The 23,936-nt window shown below is 41.4% G+C and overlaps 1 protein-coding gene across 6 annotated transcripts in view; it reads left to right on the top strand.

The window, feature by feature from the left end:
* Nucleotides 1–23,936, top strand: part of LOC126542789 (protein unc-13 homolog B-like) — a 282,991-nt gene that overhangs the window by 247,930 nt on the left and 11,125 nt on the right. For 5 of the 6 annotated variants that reach the window (XM_055077445.2, XM_055077446.2, XM_055077444.2 and 2 more), the window contains 6 exons: nt 150–227; nt 4,825–4,913; nt 9,261–9,477; nt 10,213–10,281; nt 13,022–13,120; nt 21,985–22,198. In XM_055077445.2, the coding sequence (XP_054933420.1) occupies nt 150–227; nt 4,825–4,913; nt 9,261–9,477; nt 10,213–10,281; nt 13,022–13,120; nt 21,985–22,198 (766 nt within the window). The remainder of the gene's footprint in view (nt 1–149; nt 228–4,824; nt 4,914–9,260; nt 9,478–10,212; nt 10,282–13,021; nt 13,121–21,984; nt 22,199–23,936) is intronic. The other variant, XM_055077447.2, reaches the window with a different exon arrangement.

The following is a 23,936-nucleotide window of genomic DNA, read 5'->3' as shown; positions in this document are numbered from 1 at the left end:
GTGACACCTTCTCTCTTATTTGTAATTGCCTTGCATTTAAAAATCTGACACCATACATGTTTGTTCAATTTGGGAGTAACCATGCAACATATAGAAAACCTGATTTATTTTGTACCCATACTTACATATGCTCTGTCATTGAATTTCAGGCTTGCATTTTGATGAACAATATTCAGCAACTGAGGGTACAACTTGAAAAGCTTTTCGAATCCATGGGAGGAGAAAAAGTAAGTGCTTTCATTATAGCTTTCTGTGATTATTGTTCTTCATTTGGTGAGCAGTCACTTACCAAAAAAGATAGAAAAAAGATAGATAACCACAAAAATGCCTTGCTGGCATTTTTGGGGTTATAGCGTCTATTCCAGGAATAAAAAACTGCCGGTTGTGTAGACCATGGTGCATACTACACATTTGAGTGTTAAAGCAACACCCTTCTTTTTTTTTTTTTTTTTTCTGGGACTGTTTATTATTTGACATAAGCCAGTTTAGACTGTGTCTTATGACACTTATAAAGCTTTTATTTCATCCCTGGGTAGTGTGTTCTGCTCTCTGATCTTTTGTTTTATTGAAAGCACCAAGACAGGTTTCATTACATTGAGTTGAACAAGTGCAGTGTGAATAGCACACATTAATAATGACAGATATTGTGACGCTATGCATTGTGGGCTACCCACAAAGAAAGAGAGTCCACTCTTTCTCTGCAATCAGGAGCATTCCACTTCATCACTTGAGACTCCTTGCACAGAATATTCAATCACTGCATCACAGGGACTGAATAAATCTCAGTGTGAAGTCTAACTTCTATAGTGGTTTGCTTCTTGTATGAAACAATAAATAAATAAACATGACAAATAAACAGTTGTAAAGTTCTGCAGGGCTGATACAAGTTCTGCTGTCCGTAACTTGCAGACGCTAATGCAATCTGCTTTCTTTGTGAAGGAAGCAGTCCAACTAGCCGACATTTAGTGTGGCTACTTTCAGCTTTGATCAGGAAGTTATGTCTTTGTAATTAGCTTATGTTTTTAGATTCCTTTAAGGCAGCATGCATCTAGCTTGAGAAGTGTTTGTGGGAAGCAAGGATATACGAGATCAATTGGGGAAACTTGACACAGTTGGAAGCAGAGAGAGCTGTGGCATGTGATAAAAAAAGGACATCATGTGCAGGCAGACGTGTTCATGTATGCTTACATCTATCATATTGCCTTTATTGGCAACTGCATTGGACAAGGGAATGCTGCAGAGAGAATAAAACAATGAACTTTAATGGTGGAACAGCTGCGCCAATACTACCAAATGGCTCCAAGAATGCATCTTTGAACCATCCAGCTCCATAACAGCATTTTAACAGAAAATTGCACTGAGCCTGTGCCAAATGAAGCATAAGAATGAAAGCCTCCTTCCATTAGTGCTGCCTTGGTACTAAAAACAAAACATAAAGCACACCACCACCACCACCACCATCATTCCAGAAGACAATAGAGCAGCCATAGCCACGGATATAAACTGTTTTTTTTCATGGGCACCACCATATTGCGTACACAGTGGAGCCATCTATGGGCAGTCCGCATGCTGGCTTGAGTGAGTGCTCCATGTCGTATGCCATGTATATGCTCGGCGGCAGTTTCTGGGGGTTGTTCTCACCTCGCGCTGTCTGTTTAGTATGACATGGTGTCGTCTATGTGGAAAACGGTTCTGTGAGTCGTACTGAAGCGATCTAATTAAGCATGGCCAGAGTTTTTGCGGTGTTGAGGTGGACAGAGCACCCAGCACGATGTGTGTGCATATGTTTGAGCCTACAATCAGCCTCTGAGATTAGTTTTGTATTCCTGAAAATTCATCTTAAATAATGTGACTTACTGCAGCATTCTGATTGTATTTCTAAGCTGTGGTTTAACAGCAATGAGTAGTTTCAAAACATATGACGATCCCAACAGCATGGCTACTGTTCTGCTATGAAATAAGTTGTGCTGTTTACTTTGGCAGCCATTCAAGTTGTTAACTGTAGATACATTGCGTGACTACGTCATTTGTTGGAGAAGGTTTCCACCTATGAATAAAATAGTTTTGGTTTGTAATAACAGCAAACTGTACAGTGTGAATGACATTGTTAAGTGGTCGAGTGAACTTCGAACTGCACGAACGTCTAAAGCAGTGTTAGATGTTGGCTTATAGGTCTGTTTGTTCTATATGGTGCATAGTCCAAGCATGCAACGTGACCATGCCAAGTCTTATAACAGTTGAGCACCTTTTCTTTTTTCGCAAGAGAAAAGAATGAGGACCAATGTTTTTTTTTTTTCCCGGTCTTGTTTGTTTCGTCCTCTACAACACATTCACTCGTCTTACGGAGATTTACTGTTACTATTTACTACTACTACTATTATTTATTACTATTACTATTACTATTACTACTTACTATTTGTGTCCTCACAAATAGCCACCGGATTCTTTTTATGTGATCTCCTTGGAATAATATGACTGTTTTACAGGGCAAAAAGGCAATGCCAAAGCACAAAGCTTATATGTACCATGCTGGTTTACCAACAACAGTGATCACTGCGTTGAGTAATGCCATTGGCCTCATGCAGGAAGGAGGCTAGTCATTCCAACTCTACTAAACTTGAAATGCTTGAGAATAATGCGAGTGGCTAACACAAATATTTCATAACAATTGGTGCTGAGATGTTTCGGCATTGCAGTGGGTTGACCATACACAAGCATGCACATATATGTTTTAGTTCTCACACCAAGTGATCAGATAGTGAGATGATTTTTCACTTCACGCTGGCAATCTGCAGATGCCAGTCTCTTTGTCAATTGAAAACCGATATGGCCAGAATAGTTCACAACACGTGTACACACTTCGGCTGATGACGCACATCGCTTCTTTGCACACTCAACAGAAAATTTCCTCATATTGTAGTTACTGCTACACTGATAGGTGTTACACGGTGGTTCCCGGACGACTGTGTATGAATTGACATAACATAAATTTCACAGAGAAAGAGTTGAAACATCTCCAAATCATTCTGTAGCCCCCAAAAGCAACAAATTCAAGCAGCGCTGCACTGGCTCACACAAGCCTGAAAGGAGGAAAGGCTTGCCATGTGCCCTTTCCTCCACGCTAGATGAAAAGGTATATAGCCAATGCCATCGGTTTGCCGCATGTTCTTGTGCTCTTGTTGCGTTTCTCTCCAGCAGATGTCCCAATGTACAGCCACTATGTGGTCTATTTTTTGTACCATTGGTGCTGCTGTTCAGTATTCTTCAAACAAATGTGGCATAGAGCTTGCTCAAGAAAAATGTTGTAAAAAACAAGCTTATGATAATTTCTGGCGCATAGTTATTGGCAGTGCCACTTTAAATATATCTTGACACCACTGACATATAATTAAATGACAAACATAACACTGGCATATAGTTTGATTATTAGTAGGGACCTTCCGCGTGACCCTGCATGATCAGAAGAGCAGATTTTGTGGTTGCAATTTAATCAGCTTTCATATGCTTCATGGCACAGTTATGCAGCAGAAATATTGTGCACTAGAAGAAACCTGTGGATGTCTTCACTCAATTAGGTCTAGTAGCCCAAGTCCCAAGGCAGGGTCTTGTTTACATGCCCTAGTTCCTCAGCTTTTAAGGCAAAAGCCTTAAGTGGCTCATACCACCCCCCAAATGTCTGGAAAATGCAGCGTGTGGTACAGAACATCATGTGAGTTCACCTCGTACAGACATGCGCTCGTGCCACTGCTCACGTGTTTGCCGTAGTATTCTTCCACAGCTGGCTCCGATGCTGCTCATCATGCCGAAAGAAAAAGAAATAGTTAATTAAGGCACACTAAATAATATAGAGTTAATTAGGGCACTCGAACCCACTATATTTGGTGTTAATTAAGGCAAAGTTAATTAAGGTAGCATCAATTAAGGCACTCAAACCCATGACCTTTGATGCGAGAAAACAAGTAATAAGCAACAACGCATTCGAATGAGAATATCAAGTAATTTAATGAATGTCTCTTGAGAGTGCAAGCTTTCGCTTTCACCCTCTTTGGCATATGCTAAGGTTACTAAATTTTTTTGCTTGTTTGCATGAAACGCACTGAACGTGCAGTGACTGTTGTAAGTCTAAACATTAGAAGCAACTTTATACCATGATTTATGCAGAGGGAAAGCCATTCTATAAAGATGATGAAACTAGTTTAGTAGTAACTTTTAGCCTGAATGCCTCATTGATGCACATGAAGCCTGATTCACTATATTTATTGACTACTTCAGTTAATATATAGACAATATCAGGTATATAGATGTTGGGCACTACGTCCAAAGTGCTTGTTGCTGTGCCAAATCAGATTCTTGGTTGCACTTAGTCCTGCAACAAAAGGTCATATGGCCGTTTCACCATTACAAACGTGCTGCTGTACCCAGTCTCAACATGCTGAGCTTGGCAACAACATTGTTTGTTGCAAGAATTCTTGTGGCTTTCAAATGTGTGTGTGTTCACAAAAGTGTTCCCTGTAAATGACACTATAAAGTAGTTGGTAAGGGTCTATTAATGTAGAAGCATTTTATACCTCTGTCTCGCAACAACTTTCTGTCAAGATCTGTCATGGAACCAAATTCACCCCTGGCATACATTTGAATTTTCATATTCCTTTAGATTAACATGATAGAACTATCACAAGGTATCCTGGAAATCTTCATTGTTTCTTCTGCACTCCATAAACTTTAGATCTGGAATTAAATAGTTGTATGCTTTAGTCTTGTTTTACTGTAAACTATAATATGTTTTCAGTTTTTACAAAAAATGCTTTCTTTATGTTTTTTCAGCTCGAAGCTGATGCTAGTAACATACTCAAGGAGCTTCAGCAGTCACTAAATGGCGTTTTGGATGACCTTAGCATAGTTTTTGCCAAAAGGTAAGCGTGCATTGCATCATTGCAAGATTTTATTTTCAATTTTGCTTTTGTGTAACCCTCTATCACAGTGCTGCTACACTGTGATAGCACTTTGTATGTTGTACTTTGTAACATGCAAAAACTGTTCATAGAGGTTACAACTGCATGTTAAGAGGAAGCTTTAGCTCGGGCCCAACTTCGACGTGGCCTATTCAAATAGTTGTAAAACACAAAAATGCTTGTCTGAGATAACCCCTGGACCGATTTTAATAAAATTTGCTGTATTTGAGAGAGAAAGTCAAATTCTAGTGACTGGTGGAAGCGGAATTTCGATTTGGGGCCTAAATATTATGAAAAAGATTTTTAAAAATTTGAATACTTGAAAAAAATAGATACACGAATTTATAAATTAATAACTCTGCATAAACAACCGATATTGCTGTTCTGTAAACGGCATAGATTAGATCATTCAAAGCGGACAAATTCGATGTGTCAATTTATATCACGTGAATTTCTTACGTTGTGTACAAGAGTTCTGCAAAAGCTGTATTTCCATATTATTCAATTTTTTTTAGATTCATGTGTAACATATCAATTTTGTCTGCTTTAGATGTACTATAAGATGCAATTCACAGAATTGGGATATCGTTTTTCATTGCTGAGCTATAAAGTTGTAACCTTGATAGTTTTGTTTTCTGAAAATTTGCGATTTTTGCATGCTTTTAGTAAAATATTCACCATCTAATTCAAGAATTGGAAACCAACTGTCACTAGATTTTAAGTTTTTCTTTTAAATGCAACAAACCTCGTCAAATTTGGTGCAGTGGTTGCCAAGAAAAACGAATTCTTCTTTTACATGTATTTAGATAGGAGCACCCAAGCTAAAGCTTCCTCTTAAGAAGGGATCATAAGTTAGTGAGGGCTAGATTCACCTCAATTTGAAGAGAGAAAGAGCAAAATTGGTCAAGAAGAAACAGGCCAACCTAGACGCAGTAAGGGTAGAAGCAAACCAATTCAGGTTGGCACTTGCAAACAAATATGCAGCCTTAGAACAGAGAGATGGAGATGACATAGAGGGAATGAATGAAACCGTAACTAGGCTGGCTTCAGAAGCAGCAGTTGAAGTGGGAGGTAAGGCACCAAGGCAACCAGTAGGTAAGCTCTCCGAAGTAACAAAGGACCTAATAAAGAAACATTAAAGATTGAAAGTGTCCAACTCAAGAGATCAGATAGAATTCGCGGAACTGTCAAAAGTAATCAACTCGGAGAAAATAAGGAATATTCGAAATTATAATGTGAGAAAGACTGAGGAAGCAGTAAAAAAATGGATGCAGCCTGAAATCAGTGAGAAAGAAACTTGGCATTGGACAAATTAAGATATAGGCACTGAAAGATATGCAGGGTAATATCATCAGCAATCTCGAAGATATAGTAAAAGCAGCAGAAGAATTTTATACTGAGCTGCACAGAACCCAAAGCAGCCACGATGCCTCCATTTGAAGTAGTAATGAACAGGTTACAGAGGCTCCTTCTATAACTAGCAATGAAGTTAGAAGGGCCTTGCATGACATGAAACAGGGAATGGACTACCAGTCGATTTAATCAAAGATGGAGGAGACATAATGCTTGAAAAACTAGCTCACTAGGCTAGGCCCTTTATACTAACTGTCTGTTAATTTGACTTCAAGGGTCCCTGAGAAATGGAAGAGTGCTAACATTATACTAATGCACAATAAGGGAGACGTTAAAGAATGGAAAAATAATAGGCCCATAAGCTTATTTCCAGTATTATGTAAAGTATTCACCAAGATAATCTCCAATAGAATAACGGCAACATCGGACTTTAGTTAACCAAGGGAGCAGGCAGGTTTCAGGAAGGTTTCAGGAAGGGATACTCTAAAATGGATCACATCCACATCATCAATCAGGTAATCGAGAAATCTGCAGAGTATAATCATCCTCTCTATATGGCTTTCATAGATTACGAAAAGGCATTTGATTCAGTAGAGATACCAGTAGTCATAGAGGCATTACATAATAAAGAAGTACAGGGTGCTTACATAAATATCTTGGAAAGTATCTACAGAGATTCCACAGCTACCTTAATTCTCCACAATGAAAGTAGGAAGATAGCTATAAAGAAAGGGGTCAGACAAGGAGACACAATCTCTCCAGTGCTGTTCTCTGCATGCTTGGAAAAAGTATTCAAGCTATTAAAATGGGAAGGCTTAGGAGGGAGGATCAACAACGAATATCTAAGCAACCTTCAGTTTGCAGATGGCATTGTCTTGTTGAGTGACACTGGGGATGAGTTACAACAAATGATTGAGGACCTTAGTAGACAGAGTGTAGGAGTGGGGTTGTAGATTAATATGCAGAAGACAAAAATAATGATCAATAGCCGGGCAAGGGAACAAGAGTTCAGGATCGCTAGTCAGCCTCTAGAGTCTGTGCGTTTACCTAGGTCAATTACTAACGGGGGGACCCTGATCATGAAAAGAAAATTTACAGAAGAATAAAAATGGGTTGGAGCGCATTCAGCAGACATTGTCAGATCCTGACTGGAAACTTACCATTATCCATAAAAAGAAAGATGTAGAATCAATGCATTCTACCGGCGCTGACATATGGGGCACGAACTTGTAGACTGACAAAGAAGCTTGAAAGCAAGTTAAGTACCACGCAAAGAGCAATGAAACGAAGAATGTTAGGTGTAACATTAAGAAGACAGGAAGTGAGCGGTGTGGATCAGAGAGCAAACAGGGATAGCCGATATTCTAATTGACATTAAGAGAAAGAAATGGAGCTTGGCAGGTCATGTAATACATAGGTTAGATAACCGGTGCACCATCGGGGTTACAGAATGAGTGCCAAGAGAAGGGGAGCGTAGTCGTGGACGGCAGAAGACTAGGTGGGGTGATGAAACTAAGATATTCGCAGGCGCTAGCTGGAATCAGTTGATGCAGGACAGGGGTAATTGGAGATCACAGGGAGAGGCTTTCGTCCTGCAGTGGACATAAAATAGGCTGATGGTGATGATGTTAAGAAGCCATAAATTATTCTAATTCATTGCTTTAGTTCTGGCAGTACTCATGGCCTGCAACCATTTTTTGGAGGGTTCATTTAGCATATGCAAAGAACATTTACATAATTAAGCATGTACAGTCTATCACATTGATAAATGAAGTCTACATTGCAAATAGTTAGGTGATATTGCAGCACACTTGTAAGCAGGTGTGCGTGAATGCAATGGCCCTTTTTGGACAAATTGTTAGTAAAATGCTTCACAAGTGTCAATAAGTTCATCATATCTTCTAGTATTAAAAGCAGGATAAATGTAAACAATGCCCTTGTGTGAAGCTCTTCCTTAGCTGAATAAAAAAATGTAGCAACTCTAATTCCTTCAACAAATTTCTACATCAATTTCACATTAGATACAGACTTTGCTTATCATATATGGTTATAGCAGGAACTTGTAAGCAACTTCCATGATTAACTGTTTCTAGAAAAACCTTGGTAGTTTCTTTTAAGAAAAAAGTGGTTCCTCCACAAGAAATTTGAGATGCTCACTCTACCATAAAATGCCAATCAAGCATCCACAAGAAAGCTACAAATGATTATGAGAGAGAAATCATGAAAATTTTAGTATGGCCATTTGTTGTGCACTGAAAGTAGCCTGCTAATCACATAAGCACCAGTGTGCAAAAAAGAAATGACATTCTTATTGTTGAAAGTGCTTGAAATTTTATGAAGAATACTGAATTTTCCTCTTTCATGCTGAAGCCATCCTATGAGTAGTTATAGAACCTTTCTGTTTAGTGGGATGGACTCCTGCTGTGTTATTTAATGATCGTGAAAACTCCTGATAAAGGTGTCAGGGCTAGAAAAATAAGAAATTTTTGAAAAGTAAGAGTTAGTGTTTTCGAGAATGAATGTGTTCAAAATGCTAATCCAAAATAAATACTATAATAAAATTGCAGCAAACTATTCTCCAGAACATGTAAAGGTTATCAACAGCTAGAATGTGTCTCTTCCATGACAATTCAAGGCCACTACTGCTCATACTTGATCCCATGGCCTCCGATGTCCTCAAATTTGTTTCAATTTAAGCTGCACTGAACAAAATTTGCGCATTTCGTGCAAAAAATTCTTTTCCCAGAGTAGTTGTACACTTGTCAAGGTTCAGTGCAAGGACACTGAGTTACACATCAGAAGACCATATTGAATAGTATTGATATTATAATTTCAGTGATTGTTGTGTAAGCACTCCATAAACAGAAATTCTGGTTCCTTACTGAGCACAATTGCATGCGCTGCTTTGAAGTATTGCTAAGGCTCGAGACTTGACAACACATCCTACTGTTGCAGCTTGGAGCCAACCATCAAGCAAAGCATGGGTGAGCTCAGCTCCCTTCTGGCAGGAGTCAAAGGCAGTGGCCAGGTTTCCATGAACCAAACGTCCCAGCGCAATGAGGTAGCAGCCGAGGCAGACCATGTGCTGCATCCTCTCATGGACATTCTCGATGGCAAGCTGTCCATGTTTGCTCAGGTCTGTGAGCGCACCGTGCTCAAACGTTTGCTCAAGGTGAGTGCAGAGTACCTCAAGGTACTGACACCTGCAGCTGAAAGTTAGTGGAAAAGCGTTAATGACACATGATGTGATTCATTGAGACTTCGACTGGTCACGTGATTTAATGGCGTTGATACAGGCAACGAACTCTTTACCTTCAGTGCCTCCAACATGATACAGTAGAAAGACAGTGCCCTTCAAACACAAATTATTAACTGACCCTTGGCAGGTTTTCGATGACAAAAAACAAGTGACATGACAGTGCGATTGTTGGCTGCATAAGTTTAATGGGGAAAGAAAATCTGCAAAAAGTCATAGTGTCTGTGAATCCTGGGCATATGCACACACTGTAAGCCAGAGTTGAAGCCTGCATTAGCATGTTCAAGCCTCAGCTTTCTCACAGAATCCGTGCCCCTAAATCTTATAGAACTGATACTGTAGCAGAAAGGCAGCTGGTGAAAAAAAAAATGACAGAAATGAAAGCATTATGTACATGAATAGAATTTAATTACTGTGCTTGTACCTCTTAACGGCCTGGACTGAAAACTAACAAATTTTCAATATGGAAAGCAACTGAATACAATGAAGGAGTTAATGAGTGTTGCCGCTGAGCTAATTTGGTTTTAAGAGAAATAGTGAGACCTTTGTACAAGTGTTATAGTAACACTTCATTTTAGATAGCACTAGTTAACACTTAGCTGTCATATAGAATCACCAGTGTCCTTAATAATGTAATTTTGTTTCATTTAGGAACTCTGGAAGATTGTTATGCACACGATGGAGAAGACAGTGGTGCTTCCGCCAATGGGAGAGAAGAACGTAAGAGGCTCTTCGCTTTTTCAGTATCACTTTGGTTCAGTGATCATTAGCTATGGCAAGCAGCGTTGTTCATTCTATTGGCGAACTACAAGTCAAAACAAAGGATGTTCTACCATGTAGCATTGCATATGCTAAGAGTAGCACTTATTATGCCATCTTGAGGTATATCATTCGAATCCGCAGGCTGAAAGCCTTGTAAAGCATGCAGCTGTGTTCATCAAATGGGACAATTATGCTGCAACTTTGTGCAACACCAAAAAATTAGTATGATGGGAAAAACAAACAAGGGTTAAACAAAGACTATTTTTATATCAGAGCAGGTAACATCTTTTCCTCTCAGGTGAAGTGATGATTTGCTAATATAACGATGCTAAACAGACAACATATGGCTGTACCTTCATGCAAGGTTTCCACATTAACTATGCATTCGTAAATATGAAAACCTTTTTATAGCCGTTGCATCAAATAAGCAGGCTGCTGCATATGTAGCCTTCTAGAAGGCATCATAAGACCTTCATGTGCAGTAGCCTCCACAGCCCAGTACCACAGCACTAAAGGCAGGCTACCTTGCTGCTTTCTTTCTTCGCTTGTGATGACACCAGGTAATTTAAGTATTAATTGAACCTATGGTTATGTTTCAGCATTGTGGTAAATAAGAGACTCAGCAAGCTATTAAGTGAGGGGCTATAGATGATGCTGCTTATGGACCGTTATAATGACTGGTAAACACATCTTAAAGAGCAAGATGGCACTTTCCCACTTGATGTAGCATCATTTAAAACTGGCTATATTGATCCTATTAAGGCTTTTTGGCATTAAGAATTATCACCAAGCATTCATGCATCATGCACTGTGCTGTGGCTCTCACATAAGAGTTTATTGGAGTAATGAGTGATGGGGGAACATTTTAAACCTCAGGAAAGTAACTCCCCCATCAAATAAGAGGCGATTGCTACTCCCAAAATGTCAAATTTTAGGCTAAATATTTTCAGTCTCATAATAATAGATATGTACTTGATTTGCAGGCACTGAGAGATGACACCGAAGTTTTTAAGTGATTGCGTTGGCACAGGCATTTTTTCTATCTAGTCGGCATTCGTTTGTGAACAGAAACTTAGTTAAATGTTGTTGGGTAAATGTGATGCTTCCACTGCTTTGTGTGTATTGTTATTTTAGTATATTTAATGAATATTCTGCATCCTCAAATGCTTCCTGTGCCTTTTTGTACATGAATGCTTACCAGTGTTTTCTGGTGAGCACTTACTTTAGAAATTGCGTGCCTTTTCGGTAAGTTCTGTTATATTTCTGGCTAGACAATAGATGATGCTATAGGATGGAGCTATTTGGTTAATTGCTGCTAATTAGTGTGAAATCACTCTGCTGTAATCACTGCGCAGAAAACATATTTTCTGATCCAGCAACTAGTGAATTCATTCAACTATGCGCAGACAAGCTCTGCCGAGTAACCAAGATATCAAGTACAAGAAGAAGAATATGCTTATCGCTTTAGATTTATAAAAAATTCTAGAAGATGGGATGCCTGTTCATAGGCCTGTGACCTCAGAAAATGTTTCTTTCTTTGTTGGATAATAATGTTAATAGAGCCCAATTCAGTGCTGCTTAGCTCAGCTTCCATACAAGTTTTCAAGTTCGCATTTTATTATTTAGAAGCATACTTTTGTATTCATAGCTTTTCCATGTGTAGTACATGTATTGGCATCAAATAATAATCTTCCTTTTTATTTTAAGATCACATTTTTATAGTTATTGCATGCTTTTTATTACGCAGTTAGCTTTAAACAAGAAGAGCTGTGCCCTAGCTATGACACAAATGAATGTTTACACAATGCAGTAAGAAAGCACATCATGCGAGTGATATTACTTCAGAAAACCAGCTGTGAATCCGGCTTGTCGTGAGTCTGCGGTACTTGCCATGGCAACGAACTTTGACGAATCTTGAAGTAATAATAAATTACAAAGGCAAGTTTGCTAAAGTGAGTAAAACATTGAAAGAGCAACAAAATTGGGACACAATAAATAGCAAGCAAAGTTAGACATAATTGCCGTTAAAAGGATGCACACAAACCACAAACACGAAAGAAAGCAATCACAACAACAGCAGCATCATTTCTAACCAATTTATTTCAAATAAACACTTCAGAATAATTCCTACCCAAGAATCACACCTATTAATCAAGAAAAGAAGCTTATTACATAAAAGAGTTAAACAGTGCATATATAAGTGGTATGTCAATACAGCTGTATGATTCTGAGATTAGAATCTTTGACCTGCTTGTTGTCCCATCAGGTGCGATTGATGCCTTCTGCGCAAGCAAACATATCGGGTCTGTACCTGAAATACATCAGTTGGAAGTGCTGCCCATGTTTGTCATGATTGTTTTCTTTCGTGTCTGTGCTTTGAGTTAGTCATTTTAGCTTCAATTATGTCTCACAGCAAGTACTAGCTAGGCCAACAAGTTCTTCTGAAGCAAGCAATGTGCTGGAATCTATAACACGTACATTCACTCTTTTTCCCTGAGGTTCACTCACCAACATGTCATCACAGCCTGACACCCATCATCTATGAACATGAACACAGAATCTGTTCCTTTTCTGGTCACGCTGTCTCTGATTCCTTCAACCTGTGTACTCTCCTCGCAGTTACAGATCCTTCTCTACTGTCTATCCTTGCTGCTGCATTCTCTGTTCTGTCTTTCCTGCTGCCACTGTTCTGTCGCAGATGATCCTTCCCAACTTGCCCAATGCCAAAATTGAAGACGTGTCACGGCTCTTTCGAAACCATGTTGCTGCCAACAAGCTCCCAACACTGGGTGTCATGGTGAGCCTCACTCTCCACAAGTGTTACCAGCTTGCTTTTTTTTTTTACTACCTTTTTCTCTCTCTCTTTTGCTCTGTCTCTTTTTTTCCTTTTTCTTTTTTTTTAACATCACACTATAAGCCACTTGCCAAATCAAATTTGTTATACAGCATACGATGCCACAAGAGCAAACTTCCCAGACACTGTGTAGTATGCATCATTTACTAAGGACACTACATTAGTTTAGACTGGTACATTACAATCTGAAAACTTTGGTAGAAAAATAGGCTGCATGTTATTAGAAAAAATAAAGCACAAGCATTGGTTTCTGATTTTTATGCCCAAAGCGGTATCTTTGTGTAGGCCTTCGTTTATACTCATAATGCGCACTCGCATTTCTGAGTTAGGGATTCAATAACTTTCAACTGCACTGTCATGAATATATTTGTTACTAAACAATGCACTATACTCAGTGAAAAACCAGAAATACAAGAGAGACTACTCGCACAAAAGTGACGTATGCCTACTCACAGCCCTTTACATTGTAATCTCAGTATCACACAGGCATGATAAACAGGCTTACCAGTGGTTGAGCAACAATGAACATGCCAATGTCACACACCGAACACTCATAAATAACCACGATCGGCAGATGTAGGGGGGGATAATGAAGAGAGATTGCAGCACAAACACATAAGAATACACATACTGTGAACAGCAATTCCGAAAGATATTATCTTGACCTCTCATTTTGGAAACTTCCTCACAATCTCCTCAAGAGCGTGAACAGGTGCACAATGCTTTCGATAAGACAGGCCAGGATAAGACAGGTGTGCCCCACTTCACTGCCAGGGTAAACAAAACAAAGCAGCAATACCTGAGCAAGGCAAATATGTGGCCATGGATTGCAAGGAGGAATGAGAAGGACAATGAGCCGAGGTGACTCGGTGACAGATCCATATGTGTTCCTTTTGAGGGGAACTAGCCAGTTTATTCTTGGCCTGTCACTGAGTGTAGAGCCAAGCAGATGCTGCCAAAATCCATGACATCGTGAGTACCTGATGTGCAGTTTTGATAGTCGTGTTTCCAACCATATTTTGCCTCTGCATTTTTACTGGTTTACCAAGCCTTCACTTAACTATTGTAAGATGCTGAATCACAATTTCAAAAGCATAATCTGTTGATCTAGGTGGTGGCACCAGTAGCAGTTATGTTGTAAGGAAAAAAAAGTAACGGACAATTACGATACTTCCTAATGTGAAATTTGAGCGCAGCTCTGTACATGTTTTCAGTTCGTGATAGTTAAACCTCAATATAACGAAAGCGGGCATGTCCTATGCTACTGGGGCTTAGCGGAGAGACGAGAACTAGGAGTTGGATTCCTGATTAATAAAGAATATAGCTGGTAACATACAGGAATTCTATAGCATTAACGAGAGGGTGGCAGGTCTTGTTGTGAAACTTAATAAGAGGTACAAATTGAAGGTTGTGCAAGTCCACACCCCTACATCTAGTCATGATGAACAGGAAGTCGAAAGCTTCTATGAAGACGTGGTATCGGCAATGGGTAAAGTCAAAACAAAATACACTAAACTGATGGGCGACTTCTATGCTAAGGTAGGCAAGAAGCAGGCTGGAGACAAGTCAGTGGGGGAATATGGCATAGGCACTAGGAATAGCAGGGGAGAGTTATTAGTAGACTTTGCAGAACAGAATAATATGCAGATAATGAATACCTTCTTCCGCAAGCAAGATAGCCGAAAGTGGACGTGGAGGAGCCTGAATGACGAGACTAGAAATGAAATAGACTTTATACTCTGCGCTAACCCTGGCATCATACAAGATGTGGACGTGCTCGGCAAGGTGCGCTGCAGTGACCATAGGATGGTAAGAACTCGAATTAGCCTAGACTTGAGGAGGGAACGGAAGAAACTGGTATAAAAGAAGCCGATCAATGAGTTAGCAGTAAGAGGGAAAATAGAGGAATTCCGGATCAAGCCACAGAACAGGTATTCGGCTTTAACTCAGGAAGAGGACCTTAGTGTTGAAACAATGAACGACAATCTTATGGGCATCATTAAGGAGTGTGCAATAGAAGTCGGTGGTAACTCCGTTATACAGGATACCAGTAAGCTATCGCAGGAGACGAAAGATCTGATCAAGAAACGCCAATGTATGAAAGCCTTTAACCCTACAGCTAGAATAGAACTGGCAGAACTTTCAAAGTTAATCAACAAGCGTAAGACAGCTGACATAAGGAAGTATTATATGGATAGAATTGAGCGTGCTCTAAGGAATGGAGGAAGCCTTAAAGCAGGGAAGAAGAAACTAGGAATTGGCAAGAATCAGATGTATGCGTTAAGAGACAAAGCCGGCAATATCATTACTAATATGGATGAGATAGTTCAAGTGGCTGAGGAGTTCTATAGAGATTTATACAGTACCAGTGGCACCCACGACGATAATGGAAGAGAGAATATTCTAGAGGAATTTGAAATCCCAGAAGTAACGCCGGAAGAAGTAAAGAAAGCCGTGGGAGCCGTGCAAAGGGGGAAGGCAGCTGGGGAGGATCAGGTAACAGCAGATTGTTCTAGAAAAACTGGCCACCCTGTATACGCAATGCCTCATGACCTCGAGCATACCGGAATCTTGGAAGAACGCTAACATAATCCTAATCCATCAGAAAGGGGACGCCAAAGACTTGAAAAATTATAGACCGATCAGTTTACTGTCCATTGCCTACAAAGTATTTACTAAGGTAATCGCAAATAGAATCAGGAACACCTTAGGCTTCTGTCAACCAAAGGACCAGGCAGGATTCCGTAAAGGCTACTCAACAATAGACCATATTCACACTATCAATCAGGTGATAGAGAAATGTGCGGAATATAAACAACCCTTATATATAGCTTTCATTGATTACGGGAAAGCGTTTGATTCAGTCGAAACCTCAGCAGTCATGGAGGCATTACGGAATCAGGGTATAGGCAAGCCGTATGTAAAGGTACTGAAAGATATCTATAGCGGCTCCACTGCCATCGTAGTCCTTTATAAAGAAAGCAACAAAATCTCAATAAAGAAAGACGTCAGGCAGGGAGATACAATCTCTCCAATGCTATTCACAGCGTGTTTACTGGAGGTATTCAGAGACGTGGATTGGGAAGAATTGGGGATAAGAGTTAATGGAGAATACCTTAGTAACTTGTGATTTGCTGATGATATTGCCTTGCTTAGTAACTCAGGGGACCAATTGCAATGCACGCTCACTGACCTGGAGAGGCAAAGCAGAAGGGTGGGTCTAAAAATTAGTCTTCAGAAAACTAAAGTAATGTTTAACAGTCTCGGAGGAGAACAGCAGTTTACGATAGGTAGCGAGCCACTGGAAGTGGTAAGGGAATACATCTACTTAGGGCAGGTAGTGACCACAGATCCGGATCATGAGACTGAAATAATCAGAAGAATAAGAATGGGCCAGGGTGCGTTTGGCAGGCATTCTCAGATCATGAACAGCAGTTTGCCATTATCCCTCAAGAGAAAAGTGTATAACAGCTGTGTCTTACCAGTACTCACGTACGGGGCAGAAACCTGGAGGCTTACGAAAAGGGTACTACTTAAATTGAAAACGGCGCAACGAGCTATGGAAAGAAGAATTATGGGTGTAACGTTAAGGGATAAGAAAAGAGCAGATTGGGTGAGGGGACAAACACGAGTTAATGACAGCTTAGTTGAAATCAAGAAAAATAAATGGGCTGGGCAGGACATGTAGTGAGGAGGGAAGATAACCGATGGTCATTAAGGGTTACAGACTGGATTCCAAGGGAAGGGAAGCGTAGCAGAGGCTGGCAGAAAGTTAGGTGGGCAGATGAGATTAAGAAGTTTGCAGGGATGACATGGCCACAATTAGTACATGACCGGGGTAGTTGGAGAAGTATGGGAGAGGCCTTTGCCCTGTAGTGGGCGTAACCATGCTGATGATGATGATGATAACAAACTTCAATATAATGAAATTCTTATATAACAAAGTATTTGACGTTTCATAACCTCTTTTCAGTAGAACTTCTTCTATTTAGGACCTCAATATTGTTACGTTGCAGAAGTCGCGTATAACGATGTATCTACAATATTTACGAGAGAGACAACAATGCATAAACAAGATGGCTGTCAAAACCGATTCCACCTACACACATTAAATCGTCTTCTTCTGACCGGCGCCACTCTTGGTTGCACCGTAACGTAACCCCCACCTGTAAAGGTGCCGTCTCGGCACTAATTATAAGGAAAGTGAACTCATGGCAAAATAAGGCTTCAGCCAGGACACGTGCACGACGTCCGTGGAGACACGCAAGTCCAGCAGAGCAATCTCATAGTTCACATCACCAAGCTGACGCACTATCGTGTAGGGCCCTGTGTAGCGCAGCAGCAGCTTTTTAGACAAGCCGATGCGGCGACATGGTGTCCATAGGAGGTCAACAGAGACAGGAGGGAATCAAATGTCCCGACTTCAGCTGTCACACCGGATCTTCTGTGGAGCCTGAGACTCGGTGAGCTGGGAGCCAGCAATCTGGCGTGCTGTGTGAGCCCAGGCACAGACGTCTTGAGCATATTCAGTGGGAGTGTTCGTCGAGGACGGAAGCAGTGTGTCAAAGGGCAAAGAAGGATGTCAGCCTAACAGAAGGTAGAAGGGTGAAAAACCAGCAGTGTCGTGACGGGATGAATTATAGGCAAAGGTCACGAAGGGTAACATGATGTTCCAATCACTGGGGTCATCAGAAATGTACATAGACAGCATTTCTATCAACATGCGATTGAGCCGTTCCGTCAGTCCATTTGTCTGCGGGTGGTAGGTGGTCGAAAGCTTGTGCTCGGCAGAACAGGATCGAAGTAGGTCTTCAACTACACTGGACAAGAAGGTGCGGCCGCAATCAGTGAGGAGCTGCCGGGCTGTGCCGTATGGAGGATGGCATCATGTAAAAGGAAATCTGCCACCTCAGTTGCACAGCTTGTGCACAAAGCTCGCTTGGTCACATACCGAGTGACGTAATCAGTTGCGACAATGACCCACTTATTGCCAGATTTCAATGTTGGAAAAGAGCCGAGCAGATCGAGACCGACGCGAAAGAATGGTTCTGAGGGCACATCGATGGGGTGAAGGCGTCCATTGGGAAGCACAGCCGGTATATTGCGGTGCTGACAGAGCGCACAGGCTTCAACATAGGGGTGCACAGAGCAGTACAGGCCTGGCCACTAGAAGTGGCACCGTGCACGGTCGTAAGTATGCGAAACACCAAGGTGACCTGCAGTATGGGCGTCATGCAACCACTCAAGAACTGATGTCCACAGATGGCTTGGTACAACGAGTAAAAGTTCTGGTCCTTCAGGGCATAAGCTGCGATGGTAGAGAATGTCGTCGCGGAGCACGAACATGCACAGTGTGGGCTCCAAATGTCCAGAATTGAAATGATCGATGAGAACATGTAAGCAGTTATCACGCCGTTGTTCAGTGCAGATGTGGAGATCAGAAATGAACAGGATGCAAGAGTCGGTGTCATGTGCTTCATATTCAGGGCGGTCGACAGGATGACGGGAGAGGCAGTCGGCGTCCTTGTGCAGACGGCCTGACTTGTATAAAACAGCAAAGGAATATTCTTCGAGCCATAGCGCCCATCTACCCAATTGTCCAGTGGGGTCTTTAAGCGAGGAGAGCCACCAGAAGGCTTGGTGATTGGTAACCACAGAAAATGTGTGGCATTACAAATAGGGGCAGAACTTGGTGACTACCCGAACTAACACCAGGTAATTCGGTAATTGAAAAATTCCTCTCGGCGGGTGGCAGGAGGTGGCTGCCATATGTAATGCACACTCTGCGTTATGTTGCCATTGAACAAGTACAGCCCCAATTCCATAGCCACTGGCATCCGTGTGCAGTTCAGTGGCAGCAGATGGATCGTAATGAGCCAGCAATGGAGGAGCCATGAACCAGTGTACGAGTGCCGAGAAGGCTTTGGTTTTGGCAATATTGGGTTTGGCAGTGCAACGATGTAATGAAGTGTGTTTGTATACAATTTCAATATAACGAAATTTCACTGCCGCCGCAAAAGAATGCTGTGACAATAAATGGAAAATTACGCAGACGCAGCTGGTCAAAAAGATTGAATTACAAATGGCACTCCAAAGAAAAGGAAAAGCTACAAGCATCGTAAGTGTCTCATTTTTCAGTGGACACCTGAACTGTACTGTGGCCATGGTAAAATTACAGGGTGACAAAATTGCAATATTCAGCGATATAATCCATTACAGTCGAATCTCGTTAATTCGAACTTTCGGTTTATTCGAACTGAAGCTGTTGTCCCATCAAGGCTATCTGTTTTCCAATGGGCGAAAACGCCCTTTAAGTCCAACGCTCAAGCATTTGCGACGGTTTATTCGAACATACTGCACTCGGACAATGCTCTCAGCAGCGCCCAAAATCACGTGGCGGCGCCTCCGACTAGCATTCCTCACACCCCCCATAGAGGAAAAGCTTAGAAGAGACTTCTCAACGCCGCGCGTGAAGAAAAATAAAAATCCGTGGCGGAAATTTGTGCGCAGGTGTGTGCAGGCGCGCATCACCGATTACTTCTGTTCGTGACGGGTTAGTGACTTCTGTTAGTGTCGCTGCACCGCCATGTACCCCATAGAGTCAATGTATGAAAACGTCTGAAATTTCGGATGCAAAAAATCTTTGCCGTTCGACTTTCCGGACTTTTTGTTATGACCGCAGGTCCGAAAGGGCATTAATCGAAGCCACCACCACCGCCATGTTGATTCTCGCGCCGCCTCGAGTAGACGCTCTCGCACGTAGATCCGCTGGCAGCTGTAGCCACACCAAGGCAACGCTAGGCCTAGCTGCTTCGACGTTCACTGCCAAGCTTCTTGCTGCTCGGTGCCATGTTTTTCGTGGAAACAATTCGCCGCTGTTAGCAATGGCGCCGACTTCGCCTTTGTAATCCTCGCCATTGTCTTCGGAGAGCGGAGAGCACGGCTCATTGCATAATGCCGGTTCCCGAAAGTCAACTTCGCCCCGGTACAGTACTCTTACGCGGTGAAGCATACCGAAATTTTGAAGGGGCAATTGTCACGGGACATACGTTTCCTTTTATTATACACGCGTGCGCCCGCCGCCTCCTATCACAGTACGAGCACCGGTACGCCTAATAAATGACTGTGATTTGTAAATACGTGTTAATAAATATTGTGGAACTTTCTACTCGTGTTAGCTGAGTGCACATGTACCACTGCAGGTAAGTCCTCCATTCAATTAGCTTCCTTTAATTCGAACAAATTTTCGGGCCCCTTCAAGCTCGAATTATCAAGATTCGACTGTATGTTCACAACTTTTCAGTTTAGGGCACATGCTGCAAATGGGAAATTGAAGCCAAGCAGTAGTGAGGTCATGTCTGTTTAGCACAAGCCCTATGACAAGCCACACTTTCAAGATATCCTTTCCCAAAATCTGCCAGAAGATGCACTGTCATTCCAGTTAAGTATGTGCCAGATGGAGAGCATGACATGTTTGAGGCTCATCATAATTAATGGCAATCACTGATTATCGCAAGTTCTAGCTGCTCCTGGTGGGCCAGTCCACATATATCCTATATTTAAGCTGAGCAAAAACCGCATCTGTGGCTGCTGCTGGGCATTTTTAGGATACCCCTGGCAATGTGGGTGTCTGGATGCTGGATGATGGGGTGTGCACAAATTGCCTCAAGCACAACATCCACGTGCATGGCATAATTGGAGTTCAGTGGCATTGTATGTGCTGCAGCTGCAAGGTCATTAGCGTCCTCATTTTCCACAACACCTCAGCGGCTGGAAACCCACTAAAAAGCAAAGGTCCAACCCTCGCCTTCACTGAGTGCCACAATGTTGTGGTGGGACTGTACTGAGTATTAATTAGGGAGAGGCAGCTCGTCATTTTGAGCCTGGTGAGTGCGGAGTGCAAGTTCGTTACCAACATGCAACTTTCGTGGGGTCATTGAAGCTCCAGCAGCAAATCCGAGCCCATCTAAAACACTGCCACTTGGCTGGGGCAGGCAAGGACTGCTCATCGAGGCAACAGCTACAGCTGGTTTGGAGTGCTGGTATTGTGGCCACAGCACTAATACTGGTGTGTGCTTTTGCAGGACTGAACCATCCATGTATACATGGAGCTCACCAAACAGGATGGCTCTCAACAGCTGGTGAAATGCATATTCAATTGTGTGGCACTGACCATGCACACCTGTAATATCGACATGCACTGCAACTGGCAATGGGTTTTTGTTGGAACCATGGAAATTGTATAACTTCAGATCATTCTAACAAATTTTAAATGTTTTGCTCATATTGAATTCAAGCAAATCAACCGTACTTAATGCAGTCAAGCAATCGTTGCTGAGTTTTTTTCTGTATAAGGGAAATATAGACAATGGTGCTGTGTTTTGTGCTGCATACAACTAGAGTAGAAACAACAGACCCTGCAGGTCAGTTATGGTAATTGCATAATTGATATAAAAATTGAACTGAAACTTCGTGATATGAGAATGTATAAAGCTGTGGTAGAATGTTAAAAAGTTACTTTGTGGGGGAAGTGTCCTAAGTTATGATGGAATTTTTCTGTTAAGTGTAAACATAAGATACCTCATGCTAACTGCATACATGATATAAGAATTGAACAGTGAGTTTGTGATATGAGAATGTATAAAGCTGTGATAAAGCATTATAAGCATACTTTATGTTTAGGAGTGCTGTAAGACATGACGAGATTTTTCACTGAAGTGTACACATAAGATACGTCATGTAGTTTGTGAGAGTTTTTCAATAAGTACAGTTGTGTACTCAACACATTTGTGGGTTTGCTCGTGCAGGAAGTGGAGAAGAACCTAACACCGAAGCAGTGTGCTGTGCTGGACGTGGCGCTGGACACCATCAAACAGTACTTCCATGCGGGCGGCAACGGCCTCAAGAAGACATTCTTGGACAAGAGCCCTGAGCTTCAGAGCCTTCGATATGCCCTTTCCCTTTACACCCAAACCACTGACACACTCATCAAGACGTTCGTCTCCACACAGACCAAGCAAGGTCAGTCACAGGCCTTTTCTGCCTTTCTTTTGGGAGATATTTGTAGGGCTGTCCGTTCTTTGCCCTGCTTCCACTTGTAGAGCTGCTGATGGGCACCAGGTGCCCTTCAGTTCCTTGCCTGTAGACTGCAGAATTCGCCAAGTTCTTTACAAACAGCATATAGTCTCTGCACATTATGCTTTAATGTTATGCTGATGCTGTTCAATACCACTTTTTCTTTACTACCCAATATTACTGCAGCTACAAGGTCATACCATAGGATGGTTAGGCACTGCATGATAACATACACTTGAAATAAACTTGAAGTACAAGTGGCAGATTATAAAGGCAATAATGGGCAGGTGTCACTGCTGAAGTGTGGCTTTGTGTGTCAAAAAAGTATTGATGAAATGTTAAAGTATATATGCATGGAGGTTTGTAGCATTATGGTAATTAGGGAGAAAAAAAATGAAAAGAATGAAAAAAGAATGAAAGCACATGCAGAAATGTGTTTTAAATCCAGAAGCAAGGATTAAAAGTTTTAGCAACCAGATCTATACCAGCCAGCTCTCCTGAATTCTCTGTATTGTTTCCAAATTTGGGTTTGTTCTACAATTTTACTGTTGTTGCATCAAGTTTTACTAAAAATAAATTCTGTTAGCGAAAATTTTTACTCGTGAGTCTCAAAACCTTCTATTGGAAGTCTACCGGTAATGAAGGATGCCGGAGAGGTACTTGCTTTGAGTAAGTTTATACTGACATGTTCTTAAAGCACGCGAAATCAGCAACAGCAAAGTCGCTGAAAACATCACTGTGATGTTAAAAGAAATGTGTTACTTCTCAGTCCTTGCTGTTCCAAGTTTGCTGCTGCTTGTGCGCTACATGAAAAGGTAAATGATTAGACAGTTTTAGTTTAGCGATAGCTATAATATAGCGGGTCGTTACTGTGTATGCGCAGAACACTAAATGAGCCATAGCATATAGCATACGCCGCTATTTTTCAGATTTAGCATTAGCGGCTTTGCGTGTTTTGCGTAGTTTGCGTGAAACATGGCGGCAGTCCCGGCTGCCCACTTCAAACTGAATTTGGCATTGCTTTTGTAAAATTCACGTCATTAGTAGGAAACGGCTGTGTAAACGGCTTTTGCTTAGTCTCAGGCCACTTCAACGACAGAGTATTGTGGATATAACCTTGCATAGTTTTCTAGTTTCAAATGAGTCGAAGCCTAACGAAAGAAACGTTCGAGATGTCAGCGCCATCTATCGCTCCAGTTGGGAGATAGCCGCAACGACAGCATATGACTTCTGAGATCCGAACATCTCCCAGGGAAACTAAATCTTTAACAAACGTGTGCTGCTTAGCATACGCTATACTATATTGTATAGCTTATGCTATAGTTACGTACGCTAAACTAAAGCTGTCTATTAATGAAGTACACATGTGTGCCTCAAAAGCCAGGTGCTCAAGGCAAACTTAGAAAATAAATGCTTGCATATTGTGTCAGTGGGATTCTTATAATTTTTACTGGCAGGTATGCTCCATCAGCATGGTATTTGTCTTGTAAGAGTTGTTTAGGGCATCAAGTCTAGTAGCGTCACTTAAGATGGGTGCAGTTTTTCTCACAAAGTGGATCATAGAGGGATTTTGACCTTTATCGGAACAGCTTGTTCCAGCCATTTTAAATGGACGAGGTTAGCCAAGCATAAAAGGACAACTTACCTAATACACAAATAAAATAAGTTCTGCACATCTATATGT

The sequence above is a fragment of the Dermacentor andersoni genome, chromosome 2 (assembly GCF_023375885.2).
Source record: "Dermacentor andersoni chromosome 2, qqDerAnde1_hic_scaffold, whole genome shotgun sequence".
Lineage (NCBI taxonomy): Eukaryota > Metazoa > Arthropoda > Arachnida > Ixodida > Ixodidae > Dermacentor > Dermacentor andersoni.
Note: the sequence above shows the minus strand (reverse complement) of the source record. Positions and strands in the feature narration are given on the sequence as shown.